Source organism: Artemia franciscana, chromosome 7 (assembly GCF_032884065.1).
Source record: "Artemia franciscana chromosome 7, ASM3288406v1, whole genome shotgun sequence".
Taxonomy (NCBI): domain Eukaryota; kingdom Metazoa; phylum Arthropoda; class Branchiopoda; order Anostraca; family Artemiidae; genus Artemia; species Artemia franciscana.
Genome location: NC_088869.1, coordinates 58638645 through 58651160, shown reverse-complemented (window position 1 = coordinate 58651160; position 12516 = coordinate 58638645). Strand labels below are relative to the sequence as shown.

The following is a 12516-nucleotide window of genomic DNA, read 5'->3' as shown; positions in this document are numbered from 1 at the left end:
TAAAAAGAAGGTAAAAACTACAAAAAAACTAAAAAGAAAAAAAAACTAAAAACTAATAAAAAAACTAAAAAATCTAAAAATCTAAATAAACTAAAAAAGAAAAAAAAAGGAAAAAAATAAAGGAGAAAAACAAAACTAAAAAACGAATGTATATACAGACCGGTACACCGGGATACAAATGACGACCGGGACACAGGGAATATAAATAACGACCGGGACACAGGGACACAACTACAACGGGGACACCGGGGGAAACAGGGGGATATAAATGACGACCGGGACAAAAAAACTAAAAAGAAATAAAAACTAAAAACTAATAAAAAAAACTAAAAAATCTAAAAATCTAAATAAGCTAAAAAAGAAAAAAAAAGGAAAAAAATAAAGGAGAAAAACAAAACTAAAAAACGAATGTATATACAGACCGGGACACCGGGATACAAATGATGACCGGGACCCGGGACACAGGGAATATAAATGACGACCGGGACACAGGGACACAACTACAACGGGGACACCGGGGGAAACAGGGGGATAACCTGACAATCTATTTATATGCAAAGACAATGGGACAGCAAAGAATGTTGTATATTCGCAAGTTTTACGTAGTTAAAACCATATATATATATATATATCTATATTCACAGGTGGGACATAGGGACACAACTACAATGGCGCGTAACTATTATGGCGCGTAACGACTTACGCGCGCGGGGGGGCTTGGGGGGGGCGCGAAGCGCCCCCACCAACTAGGTGTTGGGGTGGCGCGAAGCGCCACCCCAACAGCTAGTATATATATAAATATATATATATATATATATATATATATATATACTAGCTGTTTGTCGGAATTTAAACAAACACGAAAAATTGATAAGGACGGAATGGACAAGTTGAGGAACCTTTTGTATATATATATATATATATATATATATATATATATATATATATATATATATATATATATATATAAAATTATTATTTTTTTCTTTAGTTAATTCTTTAGTTATTGCATGTATGTATGTATTTATAACCCGTCATACAAAATAATGAAGTGATGGAGTAGATAAGAAGATAAGATAAGTTCTTAGTTCAGTTACCATTTCGTCGTTACTTCGAAAGGGTGATTATTTTAGTTTTAGTCTTTATTTCGAGGTTTGTTTTATAAATTTCTTTGGACTTTTATCAGTATTTTTTTTTATTGTTCTACACTGAGGACGGTTGAGCAGAGGTCTCAATAGAAATATATGCATAATTTTTTTTCATTTGTATTTCACTGGCAGATTCAGGTGGTGTGTTGGGGCCCCTCCTCCTTTTTTTTCTGGAGCCATCTTTCTCTGTTTTTTCACTCTTCTTTTAATAAATTTGTCAATTTGAACAACTATTGGTATCTTTGTCACATCCCCTTTCCATGGTTTCGCTCATTGGCGCCCTTGTCAAACTGGGCCTCCCCCAAGATTTTGCTCAAGATCTGCCTTTGACGGGCTGTTATTGTCCTAGTTTCTCTTTTCTTTGCGTTTTTTTTGTTTTGTCAGGATTAGTCAGTGTGGTCTCAGAAATTATTTTCCAGTTCATACTTTTATTAATTTCTGTCCTTTCGAGGTTGTGACGAATATAAATCTTATTTTTGGGACACTATACGTTCATTATTGGTCTTTTCTTGTTAAGTATAATATCTGTGTCTTTTAGCTTTAATATCTGCCTTTTATTACCAAGTCTTTTAGATCTATGATTGAGGTGCAAGGGGGATGCATTCACAATTCATAGAGCTACTAATTTTTGTAGGTTTTGAGTGTGAGTTGAATATCAGTTTTATTTTTGATACATTATCAGTTCATTATTGGTGTCATTTTCTTATTAAGTCTATAATCTGTTTCTATTTACTTTTAGTGTATTATAATTTTTGGTATTTTATTTTGCTCTGCTCAAGACATAGCTTCGCCCTTTACATTTGTTAAAAAAAACATTTTTTTAAATTTAACTTATGTTCTTTTTCATTTCATTTCTGTAAGAATGAAAAACAAAAAGACAGAAGAAGAACTAAAAAACTATCTTGAAGATAATGGTTTAGTAATTTATGATTTTATTCGATGACTTCTTGCATAAAACTTAAAGAACAATCAAAATCGTCATTAAGATCAAGAAGAACCAACATATTATTAGGTGTTTTTAAGCCCTTCTAATTGCAACATATGATAATAGGTAAAATTTTTAGAATGAAATAAATTGAAACTTAACTTAGTTTAAATTGAAATATTTTATTTCTATTGGCCAGTAATTTTTATATTGAAAGAATTTTGTTATAAAGTATTTAAAAATGCCAAGAAGAAAATGGTAGTCCATTATTTACTCCATACTAAATAAAAAAAAACAAGTTTTTTTTAAAACTGAAAGTAAGGAGTGACATTATAACTTAAAACGAACAGAAATTGTTTCGCACATAAAAAATTCTGTCCCCTCCTCAACGTCCCGCTCTTTACGCTAAAGTTTTTTATTGTTTTAAAAAGTAGAGTTGTGAGAAAGAGTCAAAATTTAGCGTAAAGAGTGGGGCGTTGAGGAGGGGACAGCTCCTTTTATATTTGGAATAATTTCTGTTCGTTTTAAGTTTCAATGTCGCTGCTTGCTTTCAGTTAAAAAACTTGTTTTTTTATTTCATTTCTGAACATTTTTGAATTAATGCAGGTTTTGGTTTTGGTCCACCATACATGAATAATTAAAACGAAATTTTCATATTAATTTTGCTTTTTTTTGCTAAATGGCTTTCTCAAAGTTTTGATCGGGCGATTTTGAGAAAAAAGGGGTGGGGGAGGGGGCTTAGCTGCCCTCCAATTTTTTGTTACTAAGAAAGGCCACCAGAAATTTTAATTTTATTTACGAACGTTTTTATTAGTAATGAATATACATAACTTGCAAATTATCTTACATAACGAACTTCGATATTTGTGTATTCTTATCACGTATATGAGGGGGTTCGCCCCCTCGTCAATACCTTGCTCTTGACACTAAAACTCGAATTTTGTTCCGAATCCTTAAGAAAACCCCTGAATCACAAAGGCCGTTTAATTACAATAAATAGCTCTTTTGAAATTACTAAAAATGCTTTAGAGTAAAGAGCGAGGTATTGAGGAGGGGAAGAGCCCCCTCATATACATAATAATTTCTGTTCGTTTTAAGTTTTAATCTTGCTCCTTGCTTTCAGTTGAAAAAACTTGTTTTTTAAATTTATTTTCTCATTGTTTTTCTAAACAGCGCTTGAAAATCCAGTCCCCCCTTCATGGAAGTTCTTTTCCCCATGATAAATTCCTCTATGGAAATATTCTCTGACGTAACCCCCTCCCTTCGACCCCCCTACCACCAGAAAAAACTCCCCCTGAAAATGTCAGTATACTTCCCATAATCAATACTATATGTAAACAATGGGCAAGTTTATAAATTGCAGCCCTTCCCCCGAAGACTTTGGGGGATTAAGTTGTCCTCAAAGACATAGTTATTTGATTTTTCGACTATGCTGAACAAAATGGCTATCTCAAAATTTTTATCCGATGACTTTGGGAGCGTGGGAGACATGGGAGAGGGCCTAATTGCCTTCCAACTTCTTTGGTTACTTAAAAAACGGTACTAGAACTTTAATTTCTGTTAAAATGAGTTTTCTTGCGACTTTCTAGGACCAGTGGGTTGATACAATCACCCCTGGAAAAAAAAACAAATTGTATATGCTGATGACATTATCCTTCTAAGCCGGCCCAAGTCTAGCCTTGTTTTTAATTTTAATATTTTAATTAATTGTTTAGAAGATTTGGGCCTTTCTATCAGTTTTGAAAAATGCCAATTTTTTGTTGTAAATTGTTTAGAGGATAATGTCAGGGCGACTCTCAATTGCGGCAATGGTGTTATTTTCCAGTCGTCCCCAATAGTCACTTATTTGGGATTACCTTAATGCTACTTCGAAAAGAGATTTTAAACCAGTCCTGGTTCAGCATGTTCAGATGAAACTACGCAAGGCATTTGGTCTTTTAATTCGTTTTTGGGGTCTTTACCGTCGGGAAGTCCTTGGTCGTATGTATAGCGCTGTTGCTCTGCCTCAGGTATTGTTCCCATCCCTCCTCTCCCGTAATCTCTTGATGATTTACAGGTTAAATTATTTAGCAAGTTTTTTTTCTTTTTTAAGTGTTGGATCAATATTTGATATATTTTGATTGTAGCGTTATCATTTGTCTTTTCTTTATATTTATATTGTAGCCTACTCCTCAATTTTTGAGGGAAATAAAGAAAATAAATAAAATAAACACACATCCTTGATCTTTCTTCTGGCAAAAAATACAAAATTCCACATTTTTGCAGATAATAACTTGAAACCTCTGCAGGGCTCTCTGATACGCTAAATCTGATGGTGTGATTTTTATTAATATTCTATGACTTTTAGGGGGTGTTTCTCCCTTTTTTAAAAACGAGGCAAACTTTCTCAGGCTCATAACTTTTATGGGTAAGACTAAAATTGATGAAACTTCTATATTCAAAATCAGCATAAAAATTCAATTCTTTTGATGTATATATTGGTGTCAAAATTTCTGTATTTTAGAGTTTCGGTTACTATTGAGCTGGGTTGCTCCTTGCTACAGTTCGTTACCACGAACTGTTTGGTCTCCTCATATCTATATTCATGTTTGAGTCCCTCACATCTCTTTACCAAAAATGTCTAGTAAACAAGAAAATATTGTATGATATAGCATACGTGTATTGTGCAGCTGAATGTGTATAAAAAAATAGTATTTTTTCCATAATGTTCTCGGTAAATATTGTAAAAGGTGGTCTTATAAACTTCTCATATGGCTCGTTTGATTTGTATTTGTCTTTTTTAAGAGTCTGGTAGTTGTAATTGTAGTAGCGTGCAAATACTGCCTTTTTGGTTAATTGATAATCTCCCTTATCATTTCCTGAAAGTCCCAAATTAATATACTCAGTCATTCCTGAATTACGCTTTTTTGACAACCCATATGTACATAGTCATTCCTTCAACATTCTCTGAAAGACTCACCTTAATGCCCTTTGTATTTTGGGAGATAGAAGTTGAACATGTATGCCTTTTCTCAAAAACACATACTGTAAGTGAACAAAGAAAAAATTGCCTAACTTACAGCCCTTGCCCTCAGGCATCGTTGGGGGGTTAACATCATCAAACGCAAACTTACTCTAACTTTCAACAATGCTGAAAAAATAGATGTCTCAAAACTTTGTTTGGAATCTTGTTTCGGAAAATAATGGGCTTGGGTTGCTCTCAAATCACTCTGACTCTTAAAAAGGACACTGTTACTTTAAAAAGACCAATCTGACTCTTAAAAATCTGAAATAATATTAAATTGGCAATGCACATTCATTTGTGTTTTTTTTTCAGTAAGTACAAATTATATTCTCGTTTTAGAAATCATAGGGGGTTTTGAGCCCTACCCATATTAGTTTCCGTTCGTTTTGGGTTTGATTTGGCTATTTATTATAATTTCTCTTTGTTTCGGGTTTCATTTATTTATTGATGCTGATTTGTGGTAGTTTTATGCTTAGTAGATTATTTAATTCTATTTTTGTTCATTTTTGGTCTAATGGAGTGTTTTTATGGCACTTGGTATTAACCAAGTGACATTAGCGATCGCAAATTCTGTCGGTCTATCGGTCTGTCTGTCCCGGTTTTGCTACTTTAGGCACTTCCAGGTAAGCTAGGACGATGAAATTTGGCAGGCGTATCAGGGACCGGACCAGATTAAATTAGAAATAGTCGTTTTCGCGATTTGACGATCTGGGGGGGGAGAGGGGGAAGTGGGGGGTCGGTTAATTCGGGAAAAATGAAGTATTTTTAACTTACGAATAGGTGATGGGATCTTAATGAAATTTGATGTTTGGAAGGATATAGTGTCTCAGAGCTCTTATTCGGAATCCCGACTAGATTTGGTGACACTGGGGGGAGTTGGGGGTGGGGACCTTCAAATCTTGGGAAACGCTTAGAATGGAGGGATCGGGATGAAACTTGGTGGGAAAAATAAGCAGAAGTCCTAGATACGTGATTAATATAACTGCTCTGTTTGGGGGAGTTGGGGGGGGGGGGTTAATACTGAAAATTAGAAAAAATGAGGTATTTTTAACTTACGAAGGAGTGATCGGATCTTAATGAAATTTGATTTTTGGAAGAATATTGTGTATCAGAGCTCTTGTCTTAAATCCCGACTGGATCCGGTGACATTGGGGGGAATTGAGGGGGAACCTAAAATCTTGGAAAACGCTTAGAGTTGAGGGATCGGGATGAAACTTGGTGGGAAAAATAAGCACAAGTCCTAGATACCTAATTGAAATACCCACAAAGGATCCACTCTTCTTGGGGGAGTTGGGGGGGGGGGTTAATTCTGAAAAATTAGAAAAAATGAGGCATTCTTAACTTACGAAGGAGTGATCGGTCTTAATGAAATTTGATTTTTGGAAGGATATCGGGTCTCAGAGCTCTTATTTTAAGTCCCAACCGGATCTGGTGACATTGGGTGGAGTTGGGGAGGGGGGACCTAAAATCTTGGAAAACGCTTAGAATGGAGGGATCGGGATGAAACTTGGTGGGAAAAATAAGCAGAAGTCCTAGATACGTGATTAACATAACTGCTCTCTTTGGGGGAGATGGGGGGGGGGGTTAATTCTGAAAATTAGAAAAAATGAGGTATTTTTAACTTACGAAGGAGTGATCGGATCTTAATGAAATTTGATTTTTGGAAGGATATCGGGTCTCAGAGCTCTTATTTTAAGTCCCTACCGGATCTGGTGATATTCAGTGGAGCTGGGGGGGGGGGCTAAAATCTTGGAAAACGCTTAGATTGGAGGGATCGGGATGAAACTTGGTGGGAAAAATAAGCAGAAGTCCTAGATACGTGATTAACGTAACTGCTCTGTTTGGGGGAATTAGGGGGGGGGTTAATTCTGAAAATTAGAAAAAATGAGGTATTTTTTACTTACGAAGGAGTGATCGGATCATAATATAATATAATAATATTTATTTCTAACCCACATACATCAAAAAGATAAATAGTGGAGTAAAAACTTGAAGAAAAACGGAAAATAAATAAATAAAAAAAAAAAAAATGTTAATTCTGAAATATAAAGAAAATTAAGATATTTTTAACTTACGAAGGAGTGATCGGATCTTAATGAAATTTAATGTTTAGAAGGATATGGTGTCTCAGAACTTTTTCTTAAATCCCAACCGGATCTGATGAAGGGGAAGTGGGGGGGGGAACCATAAAATCTTGGAAAGTGCTTAGAGTGGAGGGATCGGGATGAAACTTGGTGGAAAAAATAAGCAGAAGTCCTAGATACGGGATTGACATAGCCGGAACGGATCTGCTCTCTTTGGTGGAGTTGGGGGGGGGGGAAGAGGGTTAGTTCTAAAAAATTAGAAGAAATGAGGTATTTTTGGCTTACGAAAGAGTGATCGTATCTTAATGAAATTTCATGTTTAGAAGGACCTCGAAAATCAGATCTCTTATTTTAAATCCCGACCGGATCCAGTGTCATTAGGGGGGGGGGGTCTTGGAAAACGCTTAAAGCGGAGAGATAAGGTTGGAACTTGGTGGAAAGGATAAGCACAAGTCCAAGATAGGTGACTGTTATAACCGAACCGGATCCGCTCTCTTTGGTGGAGTTGGGGGGGGGGGGGGTAATTCAGAAAAATAAGAAAAATGAGGTAGTTTTAACTTACGAATGGTTAATCAGATCTTAATGAAATTTGATATCTAGAAGGATCTTGTGCTTTAGAACTCTCATTTTAAATCTTGACGAGATCCTATGCCATCGAAGGGAGTTGGAGGGGGAAACCAGAATTCTGGGAAAACGTGAAAATTGAGGTATCTTATGAATTGGTGATCGGATCTTAATGAAACTTGATATGTAGAAGAATCTTATGTCTTAGATGCTCCATTTCCAATTCAAATCGGATCCGGGGACATGGAGGGCTGGAGGGGGAAACAGAATTCTTGGAAACCGGAAATCTTGGAAAACCCTTAGAGTGGAGAGATCGGGATGAAACTTGATGGGAAGAATAAGCTCAAGTTATAGACTTGAGATTGACATAATATGGTATGTCGTAGATACATGATGGACGTAACCGGACTGGATCCACTCTCTTTGGTGGAGTTGGGTGGTGGGGTTCAGTGCTTTGGCGAGTTTGGTGTCTCTGGACGTGCTAGGACGATGAAAATCGGTATGCGTGTCAGGGAGCTGCACAAATTGACTTGCTAAAGTCGTTTTCCCTGATTCGCCCATCTGGGGGCTGATGGGAGAGGAAAAATTAGAAAAATTGAGGTATTTTTAACTTACGAGTGGGTGATCGGATCTTAATGAATTTTGATATTTAGAAGGACTCGTGACTCAGAGCTCTTATTTGAAATACCGACCGGCATTACGCCTCTGATTTTCCTTTTAAAGCAATCTATTGATTCTTAGAATTTTGCTAGAGCTCATACCATATGAGCTCTTGGCTCTTCCGACCTCGTCACAAGTACCATATGGGCTCTTAGCTCTTGTTTCTTTTTCGAAAGACTTATTTCGTGGAAATAGTTTTATTTTATTAATCACTTAAAAACATGCACGTTTCTAGTGTTTTGGACATTGCCAGGGCTTACCGCTTTCATGTCTCCAATTTGAAAATATTAGCTTTTAGTCTCTCATTAACTTCTCGTCAGGGTTGCCACTTGACATGGATAGTATTTTCCTCTAAAATTAACAATTTTGAGGAATTGTAGTACTATTGCACCACTTTTTACGCAAAAAGAACAGTTCTTTTTATAAAGGGGTAAATAACTTTCTGTGCACACAAACATGACCGTCCTTTTTTTTTTAATGTTTTTTTTTTCATTTTCTTGTTCGTTTTTTCAAAAATGCGCTATTAGGTTTATTCGAACTTCTTGGAAAATCACACTATTTGTTAGAGACATGTTGATAATAAGTAATTGTCAATATCAATTTATGTAGTCAGCTCAAAAGCATTAGTGATCAAGCAGAGACCGTAGTTGTTAAAGGGGGGATAATCTTCCCAGCCCAGACCATGCTTTACCACCTCCCCCATCCTGATTTTTCAGAAGCCATCTTAAACAAGTCTGAAAGAAGAAAAATGCACCGGAAAAGGAAACTTGTTACTGTCGATTCAAAAATTGTTTGTTGTCTCGTGGCTTACGAGGGAACGGTATAGGAAAACTCAGGGCTATCTCTTCCATGTTAAATATTTTTAACATGTCTGGCAACAACTGACGTATAAGTGCATTGATTTGGGTTTTTATCTATTGCTCCGATCTAGCACTATAACTTTTTTTTTTTTTTTTTTTTTTTTTTTACTGTGCTTTCTGAATTAAGTTTTTCTTGCAAATTCTACTTCAAGTTATCTAAGAAAGTGGTGCATGTAACTTTACTGATCTTAACACAGACTTGTATGGATTTTTGAAAACTTTTTTCAAAAGATTTTTGGATAATAGACTTAGAAGTTTTTTTTCTAATTAAGCTTTAAAAAATGTATTTTTACTGATCTATACAATTTTTACCATCAGATTTTTTTTTTTTTTTTTTAGAAATTCCTCAACGGTTTAATATTTGAATAGGGGCAAAATGACCCTTCAGGTAATATACGATTACCTTGACTAATATGCAGCCGCACGTGCTTGTTTCAAAATATTATGAAAATAGAAGTCTGTCAAATATTATGAAAATAGTGGTCTGTCAAATAAGGTTACGGTTAAGGTTTTTGAAAGACGAGAATAGCATGCAATTAATGCAGAAATTGGCCTAGTCAATTTTTCAGAAGTGCTTTCTGAAAAATGGTAAAGAAACGTACTAAAAGAGGACCTGTTTTGAATACCCTACAGAAGCACAGGGAAAAACTAAAGTAAATATAAACGACATCTTTTTCTTTTCTTTTTTTCTTTTTTCTGCAGCTAGCATGGCACTGGAATATCGTAAAGAGTTGTTTAATGGCTCATTTTAAAAGAAATTGCTAAATCAAATCCCTTTTGTAATTAAAAACTAAATAGTTTTTAAAATGGAATCCTTTTTATTTTACCAAAATATCTGTTTTTCTATAGCACTATAGTAGATAATGCTATTAACATCTTAATGCATACGAAAATGAAATTAGTATTTTCAATATTATAAAAGCATGTAGTCATATTTATGTAAAATGCAGTAATTTTTTCAGGGTTTCAACAAAAAATCTGATTTATCAACTGAAACTGGTTAATTCCTGAAAGTTTTAAATTAAAAAAATTATTTAGCTGCAAACTGCAAAATTTATGGTGTCTGAGCAATAATTTTAATTTTTTAATTCAAACAAAAAAAAAAAACCTAAGAATTTTAGATCAGTTTTGCTTTTTTAGGTTCTAACTACTTGATGCATGATTGTAAAGGATCTTTATAGTTAATTATAAATGGGGATTATGTAAGTTTCATCGGAAATAGCTGAAACCTAGTGAACAATATCTTGATATCTGCCTTAACAGTAATGACGCACTCTTAGTGTCTGCACTCATCTTTTTTTACAACAAAAGCTCCAAAATTCTCCAAAATGAGCTCTAAATTTGATCCAGCAATCAAAACACATGAATATAAATACATAAATAAAAAGCATATCTTGAGTGAAGTTATCAAAGGCTGATCTAGTCAGAAGTCGAAGTAGTGAATTTTTTTTTGAGAAGTCCTGTCCCCGTCCGTAAAAATAACGCAAAAAAAACCATTGTCGGAGCAAAAAAAGAAACTTCGCAAACAAAAAGTCTCTGAAGTTTATATAAGTTAAGGACAAAGGTTCTAGGAGAAGGTTCAAAATCGTTACTTGTAAATTAACCCTCAGAGAATTGGATTTTTGGTCTACTAGCTAATCAAATTTGCCTATCGCGATAAAAATTTCGATACGATAGCGTTGAAAGCTGTCAAACCAAGGAATTTCGTGATGGAATTTTACTGATTGACTAGTTGACGTTCATAAAGGTTTTCTATCTTCTTTTTAGAAGATGGAAGTTTACAGGGAAAATTTATTTTTAATTCTTTCTTTTGTTTTTTGCTTTCGTTCAATTAATTTCGTAAACCATATTCTATTAGGAGGGTGACAGTCAAGAAAGCTGTTTGGATAAGTTTTGCAACATGGCTAGATCTCCAAAAAGTCATGGCAGTTCAACATTGCACTCAAATAATGCACCAAGAAATGCCCAGGACAAGGGAAATGAATTGGAAATACTGAATGGGTACGATCTTCTCTCTTTAAGCTTTTTACTTTCCTTTTTAGTGCAATAATTCTACCGTGTTTACATTCTATGTCAGAGAAAAGGATGGATCCAGGATTTAGCGAAGGACAGAGAGGGGCTTCTGCCTAGATAATGTGGCTGAATGCGGATTTAATCAGTTTATTCTACCATGTTTATATTGGATATCAGAGAAAAGGATGGATCCAGACTTTAGAGAAGAATTGTGTCTACATTATGTGACTGAATGCGGATTTAATAAGTTTTTAGTTTTTTATGACTAGGGCTCGGTCGATATCGATTTTCGGGGTCCGGTACCGATATCCGATACAATAGGCAATACCGATACTATAAAATATCTTACCTAAAGTTTAAACCTGCATTCTCTGAGCATATTCATGCTCGCATTTGGTCTATTACTCACCAAAAAATAGCCTCAATAATTTACTGTAGTAGATCAAAACGACCTGAAACTACTATTGAAGAATAAATGGAAACAAAAACGAACAGAAATTAAATAAACAATCATAGCAAAAAAATACAACATGTACTAATGTAAATGAATAAATAAATCTTAAAACGAGTAAAGCTTAAATTTCTATTTTGGACAAAATGAAAACCTCAAATATTCGACTGGATACATTGGTGGAAAAGACGATCGGTGGGCGGGGGCTAGATGCCATCAGATTGCTTTTGACTCGAACTAGAACTTTCAATTTCTAGTTAGCCCCCTCCGAAGTTTACCTCTTCCATAAAACCTTAATTACCCCAGGCATAAGTTACAACCCTTTTCCCGGGCTTTGAGGGGGAAGGGGAGGTATGTTGACCTTCGAGTTTTTTTTATCTGATCGTTGGGCTATTAGAAAGAAAATGGTTCTCCAAATTAAAGGACAAACAAAACAGCTGTCTAATTGACAAAGCAAACCTACTTTAGTGGCACTTAAATGGTAGTTTGAAGTCAGCCACCAGAGGAATTTGAAGTTCAAATCGAAAAGCGTTGACTAACACACTGGGCAGGCTTAAACATCTAGAATTTATGAACTGAGTCTTAAATGACAAATAATACAGCTGTCTAATTGTCAAAACAAACCTACTTCATTTGCACTTAAATGGTAGTTTGAAGTCAGCTACCAGAAAAATTTGAAGTTCAAATCGAAAAGCGTTGACTAACACACTGGGCAGGCTTAAACATCTAGAATTTATGAATCGAGTCTTAAAGGACAAATGATACAGCTGTCTAATTGTCAAAACAAACCTACTTTACTTTGACTTC

The 12516-nt window shown here is 35.0% G+C and overlaps 1 protein-coding gene across 1 annotated transcript in view; it reads left to right on the top strand.

Annotated features, from left to right (window-relative positions):
• The first annotated feature begins 1097 nt into the window (after positions 1–1097).
• LOC136029535 (uncharacterized) overlaps positions 1098–12516 on the top strand; it is a 327964-nt gene continuing 316545 nt past the window's right edge. The window contains exons 1-2 of the mRNA XM_065708005.1: positions 1098–1152; positions 11104–11246. Of these exons, the coding sequence (XP_065564077.1) occupies positions 11146–11246 (101 nt within the window). The 5' untranslated portion in view covers positions 1098–1152; positions 11104–11145. The remainder of the gene's footprint in view (positions 1153–11103; positions 11247–12516) is intronic.